The sequence below is a fragment of the Gossypium raimondii genome, chromosome 10, assembly GCF_025698545.1.
Source record: "Gossypium raimondii isolate GPD5lz chromosome 10, ASM2569854v1, whole genome shotgun sequence".
Classification (NCBI taxonomy): domain Eukaryota; kingdom Viridiplantae; phylum Streptophyta; class Magnoliopsida; order Malvales; family Malvaceae; genus Gossypium; species Gossypium raimondii.
Window position 1 is genome coordinate 141,765 of NC_068574.1, and position 19,588 is coordinate 161,352.

Genomic DNA, 19,588 nt, shown 5'->3' on the forward strand with positions numbered 1-19,588 from the left:
AATATTCATATATTCAATTTAGTCCATAAAAACTAACCATTCATCTTTCACATTTTTCGCTGCATATACTTGCATTCACTTCACATATAGTAGAACAAAACTCATCATCATCATCATCATCATCATCATCTTCGTCTTCATCTTCATCATCACCCAATTGTTCAATCTCTTGCACCACTTGTTTCAACTCAGGTCTTTTATTCAAATCCTCTTCACAACACTTTAACCCAATCTTTAAAACACTCATAACTTCATCCCTTTTATCATCCTTTGTTCCCAATAACCCATCATCAAACACTGATTCACTGCTCATTTTCTCTTTCACCCAACTGCCTAAATTTGCTTTACTATTATACTTTGGCTGCACATAGTTCTCTGGCAACTTACCCGTTAACAGCTCTAAAATCAATATCCCTAAACACCAGACGTCGGTTTTCTTGCTAACACGACCTTTTAGAGCATATTCTGGTGATTTGTAAGCAGCCATGAACATGTGAACTTGTTCTTGGTTGATCAATGGTGTTAACCCATAATCACACATCAATGGCTTAAATGTGTGGTCTAAAAGTACGTTGGATGATTTTAAATTGCCATGGGGTAGTATTAAGGTGGGTAACTCCTTGTATAGATGACTTAAACCCCTAGCTATACCTTTTATGATCTTCAGTCGAGTTTGCCAACTAAGACCTGGTTTATCTTCACAAGGGTTGCCTGGAAGAAAACAAAGAATATCAGTTAGCAAGTACGTGAAAAAAACTATAGGTTAAATTGTGGTTTTGGTCCCTTTACTGTGTACTATAAAGATTTGACCTTATTTGATTCTTTTTAACAATCAAGAGACTAAACTGATGCATCTAATAATAGAGGTACCTTACAGGTACTTTCCCAATAATTGACATAATTTAGTAACATTTTAAGCAGATATAGTTAGCTATACATTATAAAATAAAGAAAAACAGATGCCAAATTAAAATATAGGAACAAAATCCCAAAGCTAAGCATAATAGAAGGAGCAAAACAAGAAATTGAGCAACATTATATCTTTTAATAAAAGAGGTATAGGAAAAGAAAGATTACCATGAAGGTGAGTAGCCAAGCTACCATTATCGGTGTATTGAGAAACCAACAATTTCTCCTCTTTCATATAATGATAAGCCATAAGAGGCAACAAGTTTTTATGATTCAACTTCCCCAACCTCGTCATATGTTCATAAAACTCGTCTTTCCCTGCATTATTCATTTGTTTATACCTTTTCACCACTGCAACAACAACCCCGTCATCTTTCTCCATTTCAACCTTATACGATGCCCCCAAATTCCCACTCCCAAGTACCTCAGCCGATGCCTTTAACAAGTCTTGTAGATCGAACCTTTGGGCACCGTCTCTTAAGATCATCAATGTCGATCCATGTTCGAAACCTGCTGCCTTCACCATGCTCCCACTTTTAGATACCCTTTTTGCCTCATTCACCACGTTTGCTTTTTGAGACTCTGTTTGGGTCCTCCAAGTCAGGAATAGAATGAGTATTGCTATGATGAGTAATAGTAATGCTGTGGATAACACAATCAATGCTATTTTTACTGAAGATAGTGTTTTTTCTTTTGACGAAGGAGGCGGTCTAGGTGGAGAGGAAGTGCATGCTTGTAATGGTTTCCCACATAAATTCTTGTTGCCTGCAAAATGAAAGGGACTAAATTTTAAAAGTTTGAAAGAGTATAGGGATTGAGAATATATTTGATATTCAATAACTTCACATTTTTCTAAAAATAATTAGTGCAAACTATGTGAAAGCAAAATTGGGTTTTGGAATTTGTTTATTCTCTTGCAATAAAAAAAACAAATATTTATAATGTGTAAAATTAATAGTTACCCGAGAACATGGTTGCACTCATACGGCTTAAGCTTTTAGGGATAGGACCTTCCAATTTATTATTAGCCAAGCACACCACCTTCAATTCTTGCTTAAAATCAGGTATATGACCCTCAAATTGATTCCCTTCTAGTCTCAATATCACAAGGTTAGGTAACACCGTTAAGGAGGATGGAATTTTACCCGAAAAAACATTATTAGCCAAAAACACTTTTTTTAACGATCTCATACCCTCAAATGCATCATCAGGAATCTCACCATGAAAACGATTATTCGATAAATACAATGCCTTCAATGCTTCCAGTTTCCGTATATTAACCATTATGCCTTCGAAATCATTGTTCATGAGGCTTATAATACGTAACGTAGGCAATTTGTCGAGAATTTGAATATTCACCAATCCTCGTAAGTTCATATTTTCCAGTTGTAAACCCCATATTTTATTCTTAACGCAAATCACACCAATCCAATTTGCCATGCTTCCTTTACATGGACTAGTGGAAGCATTCCAATTCCTAAGAGATGAAGGATTTGCTAATGAGTCCTTGAATTTCAAAAGATTTTCAGTATCACCCATATCACCTAATGAGACAATGACCAATGACCATAAAGAGAGAATTGCAATGCGAGTCCCCAATATTGTCATCTTCATCATCTCAAAGGTGAAAGGACTAAGTAAAAATTATTGCTCTATATAATAAATCAACAATATTGAATTTTTAGATTAATGCATGAACTCTTTATCTTTGGGTTGGTTCTGTAAGTTGGAGTGAAAAATGACAATAATAGAAGTTAGTGAGGAACTATTTCTATTTGTTAAAATTTAACTAAAACTATATGCATATGGGTTAGGAGAAATATAAGGACAACCATTGATTGTTCACTCTACGTTAGGGAGGTTTAAACTATTAAAGAATAAAAAGCTAAAGCAAAATCCTTATACTTAATATACATGAATTTACGATTTATGAAAAAAAAGTTGGGAGTTAAGAACTATCCATCCCAATGATTTTTATATGTCATATAAGTGGCGTAACTAGGCCAGGCCCCTAAAAAAAAAATTTGTCAACATCCTCTTAAAATTTTAAATTAGTGAAAGTAAAATTATACTTTGAACTCCTTAAAATAATAAAAATTTAATTTAATCTTTTAAAATTATAAAATATAAATGATTAAAATTAAAATTAAAATTTAATTTCAACTCCTAAAAAATTTCTAACTTTGCACGTGACATATCATATCCCATTTATAGTTTATACTAATCTTATGGTGTGTCTATTTATTCTCCCTTCTTAATTTTTATAATTTTCATTGCGAAGTATTCTTAAGAAAAGACAATTACTTTTTAAAATTTACTTTCTTATTTTTATTTTACAATATAATATTATTTTGAAAATAAAATACATTTTTCACTAGTAAATGCGATAAATTCTAGTCAATTAAAATTTCATTATAGATCATTAATTAAATTAAAAATATTAAGTCAATATATTTAACTTTTTTCTAAACTTTTATTAGCTTAATCAAATGAAAAAATAATAGCAAACAAAATAAAAATATAATACATGAGTGAGATTTCAAAAAGAAAAAGAAAATACAACATTATATTATATTGGAAGATTAAAATAAGTGTAATATTTTCCTAGGATCCAAGCAAATCAGCTGCCTCATTTCTATGTGCTTTTTAAAAAGAAAAAATGAATTTGTAATTGAAAGAGTGGGTGTTTTGTCCTTGTAATCACACTTGAATATTTTTAAATCCAGTATATTATTTTTGACATGTTTTGTGTGGAAAATGGGAACTCCCCAACCAAAACGACAATGGACCCACCCGCACCGGAACCAATTCCTTCATACACCATTGTTCAAGAGTCTGAATCTCTAATACCCTACACTCAAAGCAGGAAAACGACGTTACTTGCACTTAAGAGGCACCACATACTTTAATACTGACATGTGTTTAGTAAAGTAAACAAAAGTTAACTTTTTTATCTATTTTGAAATGATTCTATAAAAAATATAAGTTTAAGGATTAAAAAAATAAAAAAATTTAAATAAAGGACTAAAATAAATTTTTTCATAAAATTGGAGGGTAAAAAAATCAATATGCCAGAAAAACTACTAATTGCCAAATAGTATTCAATGACAGCTTATGTGTACGTAATTTATTGGCAATGCTGACACCACATTATAAAACAAATTGTTTAAGGAGAAAAAAACTTTAAACCCAAATTACACACCAAAACAATAAAAAAGAAATATTCCCTCGTGAAAAGTCTACAATTGTCTCCCTTTCTACAAAATTTCTGCAAAATTCCGCGGTTACAGAGAGATGGAGAGCTTCAAAGCTTTAACGCATTCTTGTTTGTAAATGGCGGTTACTTGGTTTCGCAGCGGCAATTGAAATCGGTATGTGTATTTTTTTTTTTGGTTAATTTCTTATAGATCTAATTGGTGTATTTGAGGATCAATTTATGTAATGATCTGAATCTGAGGTTTTGGCTTTGGATCTTATGTTCTTATGGTTATTAGGAGCTTACTTCATTTTCATCGTTTTGTTGATGGAATTGTCGGGAACAAGAACTGTTCGGAACCTGAGAAATTTGAAAATTTAGTGGTTGCTTTGATTGGACTATCGTTTTTTCCCATTGATTACATCTTTTCTAGTGTAATTGTAGTCCGGAGGTCCACAATGGGATGAAAACAGAAAATATCGTTATTCATGTGCGCTTCCTTTTGTATTTATTAATTAGCTTTCACTATGTCAAAGGACTTGGTTATTCTTTAATTGAAATAAGAACTCTGTTTCCATTTAGCCGCCAGAAAGTGGCTTATTCACTAATGAGATATTATTTTACTTCATCTAAGTGCTGGGAGTTTGTGCTTGGTTCGAATTTAACTAACTCTCTGTGTTGATAATTTATGTCTGTTTTCTTATTTTATTAATTTTAAGTTTAAATGATAAATGTTTCGTTTGACCTTTAGCAGGAAAATCAGCTGGTATCCGAACTTCCTTGACCTAAAATTATTTTACAGAAACTAGAATTCCGGAGGTAAAGCAAGAGTAGAATCTATTGAACCTAAAAGTGCAGCAGTTTTTTAATAAGTTTATTATACTGTAACATGTCAGGTGAAATTGTAGTCTTTGGCTGGAGAAATTAGAGCATTCAAATTCATCAACCAAGTTCAGGGGGAGTTTGCCCCAAACCTGGAAATATAACTCTTTACCTGTTGCCTTGAGTGTGAACTTGCCAGCACCATGATGATTGTAGATGACGTTGAGAATGGCAGTTTGGGGCCTTACCAGGATAGACCAAGGACTTTCCCCAACATGCGTAGCAAGCCTTATACTCCTTTGGTAAGGACCTTGTTGTCTTAGTGTGTAATTTGTTTGTTGTAAATGAGTATGAACTTTGAGTTTTTAGCTGTGTCTTCTTTTTTCTCTCTTATTTTCCCTTTCTGTCATTTTAGTAATTCCTTTGATCCATTATTTGATTTGACCTACGCCTAGTTTAACTATTTTAGAAAAGAGGAATTAGCTTAGCATGAATTGATGATCTTAATTGTCTAATTGGATATTGGAATAATTGAATATTGCCATATATTAAGAGTATTTTAGCTATATGCCTTGTCATTACCTAGCTGTGGTGTTCTGGAATTTTACATGATAGACAAGCCTCCATTCTTAAAGTTTTTGGGGCTTAGACTAAAATTAGAAAAGAAGTTTAGCATGGGCTACACAGACACTGCTAAACTGATGTGAATGGCTGTTTGACTGGTACTGGCAGAGTCAAGCAAATAGGTTAATGAAATGTGCACTAATATTTTAGTCAGAAAAATAACCTTTGATGCAGACCCTGTAGGCAGGATTTATGGAGAATTCTGTTCATTGCTTCTTCTGTTTTTTTTTTTTTTAAATCTGGATGGGCATATTTTAATCTGTCTCTTCCCCATTCTGGGACACACTTTGTACATACTGTAATTGACTAGTTCCTTTTCTGCAGATTTTTCGAATTCTCATGGGAATAAATGTTCGTATTCTTGTTATACTTCTCCTTTTGGGCTCTGGATATGTCTTTTACATTGGAGCAAGTACTTCTCCAATCATTGTTTTTGTCTTCTCAGTTTGCATCATCAGCTTCCTTTTGTCTATATATCTTACAAAGTGGGTCCTTTCCAAGGATGAAGGGCCTCCAGAGATGGCTCAGGTAAAGCTCTCTCAAGATTAAAAAACATAAAAGAATTCAGTCATAATTTATCAAATCCTTCTCTAGCTTTTTTTAAATAATTTGTTCACAATATTTGCTCTTTCGTCAATGGTTCTTCAAAAGAGAGTAGTTTTTTTTCATCAGTCATAATCTTCTTGTTAACCTTTGAAATGCAACTGAGAAATTATTATTTTTTAGCAACCTCCTCACACCATTGTACTGAGCGTATCATTTTTACTTTCTAGATATCAGAGGCTATACGTGATGGAGCAGAAGGTTTCTTCAGGACACAGTATGGTACTATCTCCAAGATGGCAATTTTGCTAGCTCTGGTGATTCTTGGCATATATTTGTTTCGCAGTACAACTCCTCAACAAGAATCCTCAGGCATAGGAAGGTGATTATATGTATGAAGATTATGTAAAAGCACATTCTATTTCTTTCTTTATCCTTGTGACAAATTTATTTATTCTTTTACTTGCTGATGCAGGGTAACATCTGCATATATCACTGTTGCTGCATTTCTTCTGGGGGCTCTATGTTCAGGTGTCGCTGGCTATGTTGGGATGTGGGTATCAGTTCGTGCAAATGTCCGTGTCTCCAGTGCAGCAAGACGGTCTGCAAGGGAGGCCTTGCAGGTTGTATCATATTAAATTTCACTTATTTTGAGTACTTACGGACTTAAATACTAACTGCAAACATCACATGCAGGTAGCTGTCCGTGCTGGTGGTTTTTCTGCCTTGGTGGTAGTTGGTATGGCTGTGATTGGTATAGCTATCCTTTATGCAACATTTTATGTTTGGTTGGGAGTGGATTCACCTGGTTCGATGAAGGTTACAGATTGTATGTAATTAATTTCCTCGTTCGCTAATTTATGTATAATTGCATTTTATGCAAATGGATCTCCCTATTACATGGTTCCTACCTTTTCCATCAATCAATGGATACTGAAATCATGTTGAATGTTTGACTTCTCTTGGCCAAATGTTGATAAATTGTATGAGCATGAATTTGTTGGTTTTTTTGTTTTAAGTGGATAGTAATTATTTCTTTTGGCTATCTAAGATACGTTACTGCTTTGTAAGTTCATTAAGAGTGGGCATAGGATTAGGTAGCTAAGCATTGGGTTTTAGACTTAACTTATTATTCTTGTGCACCTCTGGCTAGCAGTATCATTTTTTCAGAACAACTCTACCGGTGATTCCTTGATTGATTTTGTTTATTTTCTTTCAGTGCCTCTCCTTCTTGTGGGATATGGTTTTGGAGCTTCATTTGTTGCCCTGTTTGCTCAGTTGGGTGGTGGGATATATACAAAAGCAGCTGATGTTGGGGCAGATCTTGTTGGAAAAGTAGAACAGGGAATACCTGAAGATGATCCTAGAAATCCGGCAGTAATTGCAGATTTGGTACTTAAAATTTTCACACTTAATGTTTAAGATATAGCTAACCATTTGGAGTCTGAAGTAACATCGTTTTATTCTCTCATGTTATATATTGTTATAGTCTGAGCTTGAAAATGAGCATGTGAAGCTAGTTTTTATTTCATGTAATTTCCTTTTTTTTATGCTGAAATGTTTTGTTCATTTATGCTCTGGACGGAAGGTTTATGGTTGTTATAGGAGTTGACCATAGTGGTATTCATTGAATGGAAGACTTTAAAGCAGTTCTTTTAAAAGTAATTTTGAGTTTGTTCAATATTTAATTGTGATAGCAAAACGTATGCATGTTCTAGCGGAATATATTTATACTGGACCTTGCATGTGATTTTAAAGCATTTCTGATATTCAAATGCACGAATTTGAGAGAAAAAGCTGAAAACTTTTCTTTCATGTTTGTTTCGAAGTCTATATTGCCTTGCCGTAAAAGTACAATAGTTTCAGAGAAAAATAATCCATATGAAAAATATGTTAATTATTCTTCAAATGAAGTTCAAAGCTGGAAGTGGACTGAACATATGTAGGGCATAAGAGTATTGGAAAAATTAGAAATTTACTGCAACAATGCTTATGCTTTATTTTTATTTTTACGTTTAGTTGTCAAACATTCTATCAGCGATTCTGTTTGAAACTTGAATGTTCCTTTTTGTACTGAAGGTTGGAGACAATGTTGGCGATTGCGCTGCTCGAGGTGCAGATCTTTTTGAAAGCATTGCAGCAGAGATAATTAGTGCAATGATTCTTGGTGGAACAATGGCTCAGCGTTGTAAAATTGAAGGCAAGTACAAGCCCCCACTAATTTTGATGTAGTTGTAACATATTTATACTGCTGCCTGTTGTGAAATTTCCTATTTTATAACTATGACAGCTGCAGAGAATAGAATTTATATCTTTTTATTCTTTTTGATAGTTTACAATGAATTGAGATGAAAGTTTAAGCCAATTGGAATCTGCACTTTGATGAGATAGTGAAGTTTTCTTGTGTCCTGTTGTATCTTTTTAGCTAACATAGTGAAGAGAAATAAACTAAAATATGCCTCTAACTAATCGGGTGTTACATTTCTTCATTTCAACATTTTCCGATAGCTTTAGTTTTCAAACCAACCTTTTCAAAAAGCAGGTATACAGAAGTATGCATCCTTATGGTGTTAGAACTAAGTTTGTTGGTTTTGATAGCATGCCCGTACACCAAGGGTTCACCTGCATAAATCTATAACTGAGACAGCATGAAACAGTCTCCTTCTCTGTTGGAAGTTCAATTCTTTTTTATTTATTTTTTTCATTACATATCGCTTTGGCTTTGGTGTATTCTTTATGTTGAGTGGGCTTTCTATTTCTTTTGCTGTGGTCTCATCTTTGATACTTATGCAGACCCATCCGGCTTCATTCTGTTTCCTCTTGTTGTGCACTCATTTGACCTGGTGATATCATCAATTGGAATACTTTCAATTAGGAGTACTCGTGACTCCAGTGTGAAAGCTCCAATAGAGGATCCAATGGCAATCCTTCAGAAAGGATACTCTGTTACAATAGTTTTGGCTGTACTGACATTTGGTGGGGTAATATATCATCTACTCCTGCAACTCAATGCCGAAACTATTGAAATCTAGTCATTTTTATACCTTTGTTTTGATTGAAATCTCATTCAAGACTTGTTCTTTTGTCGAAATTATTGCAGTCTACTCGGTGGTTGCTTTATACTGAACAAGCACCTTCTGCATGGTTGAACTTTGCCTTGTGTGGGCTGGTTGGAATTATTACAGCTTATGTTTTTGTCTGGATAACTAAATATTACACTGACTACAAGCATGAGCCTGTACGCACATTAGCTCTTTCTAGCTCCACGGGGCATGGGACTAACATTATTGCTGGAGTCAGTCTGGGACTGGAGTCGACCGCTCTTCCTGTTCTTGTGATAAGTGTATCTATTATTTCTGCTTTTTGGCTGGGTCACACCTCAGGACTGGTGGACGAAACAGGAAGTCCAAATGGTGGGTTGTTTGGCACAGCTGTAGCAACAATGGGAATGCTCAGCACTGCTGCTTATATCTTAACGATGGATATGTTTGGCCCAATAGCTGATAATGCTGGTGGAATTGTAGAGATGAGTCAGCAGGTTCGATATATTGGTTCTCCATATTTTCCTGTTACGAATCTGCGTATTGCTATTTCTTCTTTTCAGATGATTTAAGTTGGCTGTTGAATGTTGATGTCTTGTACAGCCAGAGAGTGTGCGAGAGATTACAGATGTTCTTGATGCTGTTGGGAACACGACAAAAGCTACCACCAAAGGTTTTGCCATTGGATCTGCAGCACTTGCTTCTTTCCTTCTGTTTAGTGCATATATGGATGAGGTTGCATCTTTTGCTAATGAATCTTTTAAACAGGTCTGTGTTGCTATATTTCTCCTTTGTGAAGATTCTCTTTGGTTTATCACTTTTGCCACTTCTGTTTTACTTCTGAAAAAGGGGGAAGCAATCTTTCTGAAAAAAGGAAAATGCATGGTTTTACTTATGGGCATAATAATTGTGTTTAAATTGGATTTTCTGAGAAACCAAAAGAATAACAGTGAAAAGATGTAGCAAAAGTGGCAACCACGGAGTTGGATGTTTGTTATTCTGCAAAGTCTTTCATTATTTTCCTAATATTTGCAGTTTTTGATCAACTTGTAGGTCGATATTGCAATTCCTGAGGTTTTTGTTGGTGGATTGTTGGGATCCATGCTTATATTCTTGTTTAGTGCATGGGCCTGTTCTGCAGTTGGTCGAACGGCTCAGGAGGTTGTTAAGGAAGTAAGAAGACAATTTATTGAGAGGCCTGGTATCATGGTGGGTTAAGTTTCTGATTTTTTTTCTTTGGTCTACTTTATCCTTTAGCTTTCTCAAATTATATGTTAAATGCAATGGAGAAAAATTATAAAGTATTTCTTGTTGTATGGAAGAATCACGAGAAAAATGAACGGAGAGCAAATATGCAATTGAAGTCTTTCTTCTAGAACTCAATTTTTGAAGGTTTTTGCCTTGTCAAAAATTTCAAAATTAGGAGGGATGTGAAGAGAGATGAAAATTTATGTGTTATCGTTTTTCTTGTCATTAAGCTCCAACACAAACAAATTAAAGAGTAATTGGAACTTTGCTATAAATTAATGCTTTGCATACTGTTATTTCTCTCATTTTTTTTCTCTTTATGTGAAATTATTTACTTTTATTCTGACATTCTGGCTGCAGGACTACAAGGAGAAACCAGATTATGGTCGCTGTGTTGCTATTGTAGCATCGGCATCTTTGAGGGAGATGATAAAGCCTGGTGCATTGGCTATCATATCACCAATAGTAGTTGGTTCGTAACTGCTCTTTGCTGATTAGTATTTACTTTTGCAAATCATGGATTGGTTTGCTTATTTCTCGTTTTCAACAATCATTTTTTTTTCTCATAGGTTTTCTACTTCCTTTCCTAGTGTTCCTTCTTTGTACTTTTGCTTCAATATTTAGATGTAGACCTGTCCAAGGACAGAGCTATCCACTTAGCTCAGTCAGACTGATCTATCTGATTAGGGCATTGAACAAGGTTTTTCAAAGGCTTAAGTCACAATTTAGCCTCTAAATTATACCCATTTTCCCACTTTGGTACTTAAACTATCATTTTTATCCTAGTTTACCTCCCAAAACGATTTGCCAATAAGAATGTGACATGTGGCACATTCTTTTAGGAACCGTTATAGTTTCAGAAAAATGAAAAAAAAAAGGGCCGCACATCTGGCCATGAATAGGCCTACTTATCAGTGTGAAGTAGTAGTGATAGTGGTAGCAGCATTACATCTCAATCCTAGTCTTTTGATTGTTTATGGTATGGTTGTAACTGAATCTAATTTTTTATAAAAAGTTCCATGAATCACTGAAATATTTCTTTACTACCATGCATTCCAGTTCTGGATTTCTTGTCTGAATCACACATTCTGTTAGCACTGTTGTCACTAGAACCACGTCAAGACTGTAGAAGTTTACCCAAAAAAGAATTAAGGAGATTAGATGATCAAACTTTATTCTTGGATTTTCTTTTGACTTTAGTGTACTTTGGTGATCGAAGCATTCATTTTGGTGCTACTTTATTGATTAATTTTGTTCTTAATAAAAAATCCTTTCAACTTGCGTAATTTGTATGTAACCATTTGCAGGTTTTCTGTTCCGTGTTTTGGGACACTATACTGGACATCCTCTACTTGGAGCAAAAGTTGTAGCTGCTATGTTGATGTTTGCAACAGTTTCTGGCATTTTAATGGCTCTCTTTCTTAACACTGCCGGAGGTGCATGGGATAATGCGAAGAAGTTTATTGAGACAGGAGCTCTTGGTGGAAAAGGCAGTGATTCTCATAAAGCAGCTATTACCGGAGATACGTAAGTTCTCTTTTCCTTTATATTTTCTTCGTTTCATAATGGTTGGGGGTGCTAGGAGATAGGAGCAATAAGTTTGTAGTGGATCCATTGAGAAACTTGACCATTGCCAGGGCCTTGTCCGGGGATGGACGAGATTGTGTGAGTCTTAGGTTTGATGTTAACCTAATTGCGCTAAGGAGATCCCGGGATCTTTGTGCAACCTAACTGTCACCTAAAACTGTCGTTCTTGCTCTATTTGTGTTCAAGTGGCTTTAATCTGGAAAAATTAAAGCCTTCTGATGTAGTGCCTTGCCTGCTGTGTATATGTATATGATATATGATATATGATATATGAACATGGATTGCAGCGTTGGAGATCCATTCAAAGACACGGCTGGACCGTCACTTCACGTGCTAATTAAAATGCTAGCTACAATAACGCTTGTTATGGCACCAGTGTTTCTATGAAAAGGGTATGTCCATTATCCTATGTTGTGTTGTGTTGAGTAGAATCAGACGGCACCCATTAATCCATTATTTACCTTTTGAGTTCTTAGGTATTTTGCACACACACATAGGGAGAGAGAAAAAGAGGTTAGGTATTTTGATGTAATATCAATGGCATGGGTGTTGAATCTGATTAATAGCCTCAGTAAATCTTGTTCTTTTTAATTTGCTTAATCTGAAATAAGAGAGGTTAACAGAGTGCAAACCATTTTGGTTTTTCTAGTTTAGTGTACTTTTCACCCAACTTTTTATTGTAATAAATCCATAATATGATAGTTTTGCCTAAGTGTTTTTTTTTTAATTTATTGGTGTGAGATTTTGAAAAAGAAATAATTTTAAATTTGTTGTAATGAATTTGAACTTAACAAAATAATTTTAACAGTTTTAATAATGTTAAACAGTTAGATTTGAGTTATGAAATCTGAACAATGAAGGATTAAATTTTAAATTTGTGAGAAGTACAGAGACTTATGTTATATTTTAACCTAGTTTGTTTTTACTTCAAGTAATCGCAATATATATAATGTAAAACGGCTCCAAGAGAGTGCATTGTTTTGAGCTAAGTTCCAAAGCAACACAGGGTCGACACACCCTCATGCTCTCTGGTTGGAACCAAGCCATCAACACAAGCAGCAATTAGGCACATTGTTTACACCATTTCATCATAGCCAACTGTCTAATAATCCATTCATAACTTACAAAGATGGAGCTCAGCTTCCATTTCCTGCAATTTTATTATTATTTTTCCCATGTAATTTGATATAATTATATGAATTGCTGTTATCAATTATCATCATACTCTACTTTAACTGACATATTACCAATAACCTTCCATTTCACGTGAAGCCAAACTCCAAAATCTGTAATCATGTATTCTAGAATTCAGTCCTTAATAAGTATGTTAGAAATAATGAGTAATATTGCATTTTGTATCTTTTATTTAGAAATAGATAAATTAATTTTTAAATATTATATCAAAGAGTAAATTGATCTTATTTGTTAAAAATTGTTTATTTGTACCGTTAAAATTGATGTGATTGATGGAATAATCGAGACAATAACATGTGGCATATTCCTTGAATCTTACGTTGAGAAATAAGAATTGATTTTAACAATAAACATAAATAAAACTTCTAATAGGATCTGTTTGCTTTTTAATCTAATATGAAATGGTTAATTTACTAATTTTTAAGTAAATGGGTAAAATGTAATTTAACCCGTAGTACAAGTACTTTCAGACTAATTTTACCTTAGTATTTTCCTATTTATAGCCCATTTAGTGATTTCTTTTCCTTAACTCAATTTAAAATGTATTAAATATATTGAAAACAAACATTCTTATTTCAAAATTAAATCATCTTTAATGTGTGCACCAACCAAACAATCCCCTGCTTTTATCAAATTTACACACACAAAAATTTCAGTTTTCTAAATTATTATTTTGTCAAAAATAGTAATATAATAAAATAGTAATTTATTATCATTTCATATGTTTTAAATATTTTTGAATTATTATTAGTTATAGTGATAATAAATTAAATTCTTTTATAAACATATTTAAAAATCGGTAAAAGTATAGTAGAGACATCTATATTAAGAGTCATATTATATTTTGTTTCATTTACTTAAAACAAGTAAATTAATTCTTGTATATTAAGTTAAAAATAAATTGATCTTTTTTATAAAAATTTATATTCATTTCTAATTTTATAACTAACATGGTTGATGAAATAATTAGATAATTATAAAACACGTGATGGGTTTTTATAAATGAAAATGAAATGAAATTATAATGTATAGTAAGTAATTTAGGAAGCAAAATGCAATTGGATAAAAGCTAATACAAGTGCGTCGACAGTACTAGTCACTTATAAATCCCATAAAAAAAAAGGCTAATTGGGCCGTAATTGGGGTGAGAATCCAAATTTTCGAACTCTTATGTAACTGAAATGCATGTATGTCCCTCTTCCCCACTACCACCCAATAACAAAATAAATACAAAAAGAGAGTGAGATAACCTGCAACTCGATTTCGCCCTAAAATTTCCCCCCAAAATTCTCCCAATCTTTCTTATTTTCTTGGCAATAATTCTCAGCCCCAGTGATGAAAACAGGATTTCACATCAACTGTAACTGTAAGTCTTCGTTTGATTCACTCTGTTTCTTTTCTATTCTTGCTTCTTCTTTTTCCCTTTTTTTAGTCTACTTTTTAATGGCTTTTCCTCAATTTGTTCCTACTCATTTGTCAAAAGAAGCATTTTTGTCTATGCGGATTTGATTTTGATTTGCATGTGTTCTTATATCGACTTTGATCATCAATTGGTTTTACCCCCTTTTGTTTTGTTGTTCTTGCATAAGCATTTTGTCCATTAAATGTTCGATTTCTCGTAACTTAGTGTTGAATTTGGGTTTCTCTATCTTTTTTCAGTTGGTTTTTGCACAAGTTTTAATTTTTATTGTATTTTGCATATTAATTCTGCCTATTGCCTTTTTTAGAATTTGATGTAGCTTGTTATCCAAGTCGATTAAAGTGGAATTGAATTTCGGTTTCTCTATCTATTATCAATTCATTTTAACGCAAGTTTCTCCTTTTGTATAATAATTTTTCCTGTTATCACATTTGATCTTGTCATGTAATAGTTTTCTCTTTTGTATTCAATTCTGGCCTGCTTGTAGTTTTGTATTGAATTTGAAATTCGAGTTTCTCTATCTATCATCAATTGATTTTAGCACAAATTTAGTTTTGCTGTTTTTGGATCTTAATTCTACTTATTATCATTTCCGAATTTGTCACTCCATAGTTTTTTCTCTGTAACCATCTGTTACTCTCTTAGACTAAATCTTGAGTTATTTGTAGTCCTATTTTTAACAATCTATTTTTACTGTTAAAAACTGGACCCTGTACATCAACGTGAGGCACATGTGACATGTTACAAGTAACTATCTAGTTATTTTGTCAACCATGCCAATTTTAATAGTAACTATGGATGAAATTTTTAACAAAAAGGACCGGTTTACTTTTTGATCTAATGTACAGAGACTAATTTGCTCTTTTTTTAGTAAAGGGAGCAAAATGCAATCTGACTCCTAGTATAGGGGCCTCTATGTTACTTTTACCCGCGATTGGGTAATTTTTTTCTATTAGTTTTTGTATGAATAGTAAGTTAGATTAAAATGTTAGCAAAAACATCCCAATCCAGTTTTGAAATTTCCTTGGTAAAGACAAAATTAAGAACAAGAAATTTCTTTGGAAAGCTCAAAGGCAAGAACTGGGAAGCTGCCTCAAGTCTGAGTCATGACCCTTTGACTATTCTCCATAACATTGAAGATAAGCTTATCACTGCACGGATAATTTAAGCAAAATAGAGTCGGAGCACCATAGCACGTTAATATATTTGTGTGTGTATGAAATTTTCCTCAAACTTCTCATGAAATTACTTTCAGAAAAACATTAGGAAACATTCAGATTGACCGAACTTTCCTATATAATTTCTCAATAGTTTTTCCTTTGGATGAAATACGAGCTGCATCAAATTTTATATATTGGTTGCTTTCAGGATCAATATTCTGTCAAAAACAAGTAATTTTGTGTTTTTGATATCTAAGTGATCATCATCTTGTTAATATTTGTTCATTTTTAAGCTATTTTTATCAGATTTTGGGTATCATATTTTATGATTTTTTTTCTTCTTATTACAGAAGGAATTCGATTTTAGTTTCAGCCATGTGTTATAGCAAAGCCCCAAAAATGAACAACAATGATGTAATGAGTGATATTTTACTGAGGCTACCATTGAAGGATTTGGTGGGATGCAAATGTGTCTGCAAATGGTGGAATACTCTCATCTCGGACCCCATTTTCAAGTTGAATTATTCGCTGCGAAACCCTCAGTACAATATCTCAGGGTTCTTCCTACAGAAATTCTTGTACCTTGAGCTGCATTCGAAATTGTTGTTCTTTCCTTGTGAAGGACGAGTAGATGCTGCTCCTAAACCATCTCTCTCTTTCATAGAAGATGATAAAGGTGTTTGTATACAACATTCTTGCAACGGGCTTCTCATATGCAGCAGTTTCCGATGTGGAGAAGAAGATCGCAAATACTACATCTGTAAACCTACTACCAAACAGTATTTTCCCCTGCCGAATCTTGAATGCAGAACTGTATTTGGCATTAGCATTGCATATGATCCTAACAGATCACCTCATTACAAGATTGTTTCCATTTGTGATTCATATTTATCGAAAAATCATCGCCAGATAAAGATATACAGTCCTGTCACAGGCTCATGGAAACCCTCAGGTAAACCATTCACTGTTCCAGACGAAGATATGTTGTTCAACCGAGGAGTCTTCTGGAACGGTTCATTACATTGGATTGGCATGGGAAATTTGGCACTTCGATTCGACCCTGAAACAGAACTTATGCTAACAATGCCAATGCCTCCAACACAACGAAAGCCGGGATATTTTGGAGAATCAGGAGGTCATTTACTTCTAGTCGAAGCCTACGGTCCTCTTACTGTTGGATTCAACATAATGGAGATGAAAGCTGACTATTCTGGTTGGTTTGTCAAGTACCATCTAATTCTTGATCAAGTAGCGAGGCGATGTCAGGCCATAGAAAGGGCTAACCGGTTATCGATCTTACATATTGTTCATAATCATGTAGAAGATGTAGATGAGTCATTCATAGTGATTCATGTTCCAGGTGAGTTTGTCTCATTTAAACTTAGAGATTATAGTTTCATGGATCTTCAGACAAATAATCATGTGGATTCAGGGCTAGGATTATGGTATTCCTGGGAGGGAGTTTATCCTTATACAAACACTTTCTTTTATCTTTGAACTTTTTGCTTTAACTTTTTTTTAATATAATTTACATTTTAATAAATTAGCCATTGCCTTTACGTTGTAAAGTTTCAAATCAATCCTACATTCATATCAATCGACAAATATTGTTGTGTTTTTTATATATATGGGAAAATTGTATTTTAGATCCTTAGACTTATAAAATAATACATGGTAAAATCATAATTTAGTTTCAAAAAGGACTTTTAAAGACGACGAAAAATATAATTTAATATAATGATGCAATCACATTATAATTTTTGTAAAATGGCTTCTCAACAAAAGATGTTTTAATTTGGCATCCATGATTTACAACAAATATTATAATGGTTGGTATTCACTAAATGAATGATTTTTATGTTGATATATTGAAGAAGAGTGATAGAGTTGTATATCATGGATAATTATTAGAAGAAAATCAAATTTTCTTATTCAAATGTAATTTCCCTCTACAAAATCAAAGGTAAAAGAAGAGATTTTGTTAATTCTTTTAGTACAAAAAAGACATTGTTTTACATTTCTTTGGTAATTGCATGGAGTTCATCTACACGTCTGAGGTTGATGAGAAGAAGGTGTTAACTCAGCATCTGGTGAACAACAAGAAGCAATCATATCAGCATCCACATTGAATCCAAATTCATGCAAAAACATCGCATCCTTTTTCAGTTCCACCATTTCCAGTATCTTCTCAAACACTGACACTTCACAAGGGATCCTTAACACACCTTCTTGTTGAAACCCAAACTCTTCTTCAGCTTTTCTAAGTAAAACCCTAAACGCTTGATGACCCAAATACTCCGTCGGGATCACGAACCGTTTCCGTTCTTCACCCACACTCACTGCTAAGAACCCCTTCGGAGGCGATGACGTCGTCAGCGATGAAACGTCTGTGAATGATAGTGTTCTCTTTAGGAACTTCATGCTCCGGCTTCCACTTCCGGTGCTGCTACTAGTGGTGGTGCAACTACTGTTGGTGGTGATGGCATTGTTATTTGCTAATTTTTTCCATTTCTTGAGGAGTTGTTGAAGCCTAACGATCTCTCGGATCTTGTTGGACTTTTTTGAATCCATTAAAACACTATGCCAAAAAGAATATAAAACTGTTCAACGTATTTCCAATGAAAGGTGTGAGTTGATATATATACACAAGCAAGCTCCATTAAAGAGAGGAGTTTAGCAATAATTTTTATTTCTAAATTAATGCATGTAGTAATTAGGTCGGTTAATGCTAGTTACGAGGTTATTACTATATTATATAAAAGAAGAAATAATGTAAATGTACATTAATTTTAATTCAGTGTAATTATAAATATAAAAATAAATTTTAGTTTTTACTAATTATACAATATATTAACGTAAATTTATATTAATTCAATAATATTATTAATGACTAGTAAAATTGAGTTATCATAAATAAATTTATATAAAAAGCGATTAAGGGAGCGTTAATATAATGATTTTTTTATTAATAAAACATTTAATATTTAATTAAGTTTTTCATTAGAAAAAGAACAGAGGAAAAAGTTGCTAAATTAGAGTCAAAGGTGCCCAAGTCAAACCATCTCTTCGTTTATGGTCGGTTCAATATTTTATATGTAACTTTTGAGTCTTTCCACGTAATTTATTTTTATTTTATTATTTCTCTTGAGAGAAAATAATAGGAGTAAATGGTTAGTTAATGAGTAGCTCGTTTAAATTTATAGTAATAACATTATGTTAAATTTATTTATTATTTAATATCAATAAGAATTTAAACAAAAAACTAAGCAGTGCAGGTCATTTATTATTACACTGAATCTCAATAATTATATAAATTATTGATTTGACTAACCATTATTGGTGGTAAAAATATTAGGATATTAGATTGTATTTTGCTTACTAGATAGAAGAGTAAATCTGTTATTTCAGTTAAAACTTAGCACGTCTATTTTTAATAAAAACAAAACAGAATATTAATAAAATGATTATTTGCAAGTATTATATATCCTGCATCAGATTCACATGCAAAAGGGTGTTAATTTAATACAAGTGGAATCTGGTGTCAACAGTCCCCAGAAAATAAATCCATTTCATTTGTCTTGGTACGTGTAATAATTAGAAACTCAAGAAATTCCATGTGTAAATCCCACTCCATTAATTAACCAAGTTGACAAACACCCTATTTTTAATTATTTATGTACATCAAATGTACTTTTTTTCTAAGTAAAGAAACTTTCTTTTGTTAATCATGATGCTACTTTTTTAGTTCATCTAGAAAGTACATAATTGAATTAGTACTATTAATTTAATCTCTATATTATAAAATTAATTAAATCAGTTCAGATTATAATATATTTTGAAATAC

The 19,588-nt window shown here is 33.0% G+C and overlaps 4 protein-coding genes across 5 annotated transcripts; 2 read left to right on the forward strand and 2 right to left on the reverse strand.

Annotated features, from left to right (window-relative positions):
* Positions 1–130: 130 nt before the first annotated feature.
* On the reverse strand, positions 131–2,517 carry LOC105776007 (pollen receptor-like kinase 4; the record flags this gene model as incomplete). The annotated part of the gene is made up of 3 exons (XM_012598476.2): positions 1,872–2,517; positions 1,078–1,674; positions 131–711 (listed from the first exon to the last, which is right to left on the reverse strand). Coding segments are annotated over exons 1-3 (1,824 nt in total), but the record flags the coding sequence as incomplete, so codon positions are not given.
* Positions 2,518–4,090: 1,573 nt separating this feature from the next.
* Positions 4,091–12,697, forward strand: LOC105776918 (pyrophosphate-energized membrane proton pump 3). 2 transcript variants are annotated; one of them, XM_012599875.2, is made up of 16 exons: positions 4,091–4,280; positions 4,857–4,924; positions 5,002–5,229; positions 5,876–6,079; positions 6,325–6,476; positions 6,570–6,717; positions 6,791–6,923; positions 7,314–7,486; positions 8,174–8,294; positions 8,888–9,075; positions 9,195–9,632; positions 9,739–9,903; positions 10,189–10,344; positions 10,744–10,855; positions 11,691–11,910; positions 12,258–12,697. In XM_012599875.2, the coding sequence occupies exons 3-16, from the start codon at positions 5,131–5,133 to the stop codon at positions 12,355–12,357; spliced, it is 2,409 nt and encodes an 802-aa protein (XP_012455329.1). In that variant the 5' UTR covers positions 4,091–4,280; positions 4,857–4,924; positions 5,002–5,130; the 3' UTR covers positions 12,358–12,697. The 2 variants fall into 2 exon arrangements, with proteins under 2 accessions (XP_012455329.1, XP_012455328.1); XM_012599874.2 differs by having other exon boundaries at positions 4,860–4,924.
* Positions 12,698–14,355: 1,658 nt separating this feature from the next.
* On the forward strand, positions 14,356–17,287 carry LOC105778002 (F-box protein At5g07610). Its single transcript, XM_012601546.2, has 2 exons — positions 14,356–14,530; positions 16,095–17,287. Exon 2 carries the CDS (start codon positions 16,120–16,122, stop codon positions 17,239–17,241), a length of 1,122 nt encoding a protein of 373 aa, XP_012457000.1. The 5' UTR covers positions 14,356–14,530; positions 16,095–16,119; the 3' UTR covers positions 17,242–17,287.
* A 472-nt stretch (positions 17,288–17,759) lies between these two features.
* On the reverse strand, positions 17,760–18,329 carry LOC105778003 (protein SMALL AUXIN UP-REGULATED RNA 12). Its single transcript, XM_012601547.2, has one exon. It carries the CDS (start codon positions 18,313–18,315, stop codon positions 17,785–17,787), a length of 531 nt encoding a protein of 176 aa, XP_012457001.1. The 5' UTR covers positions 18,316–18,329; the 3' UTR covers positions 17,760–17,784.
* Between the last annotated feature and the right edge of the window lie 1,259 nt (positions 18,330–19,588).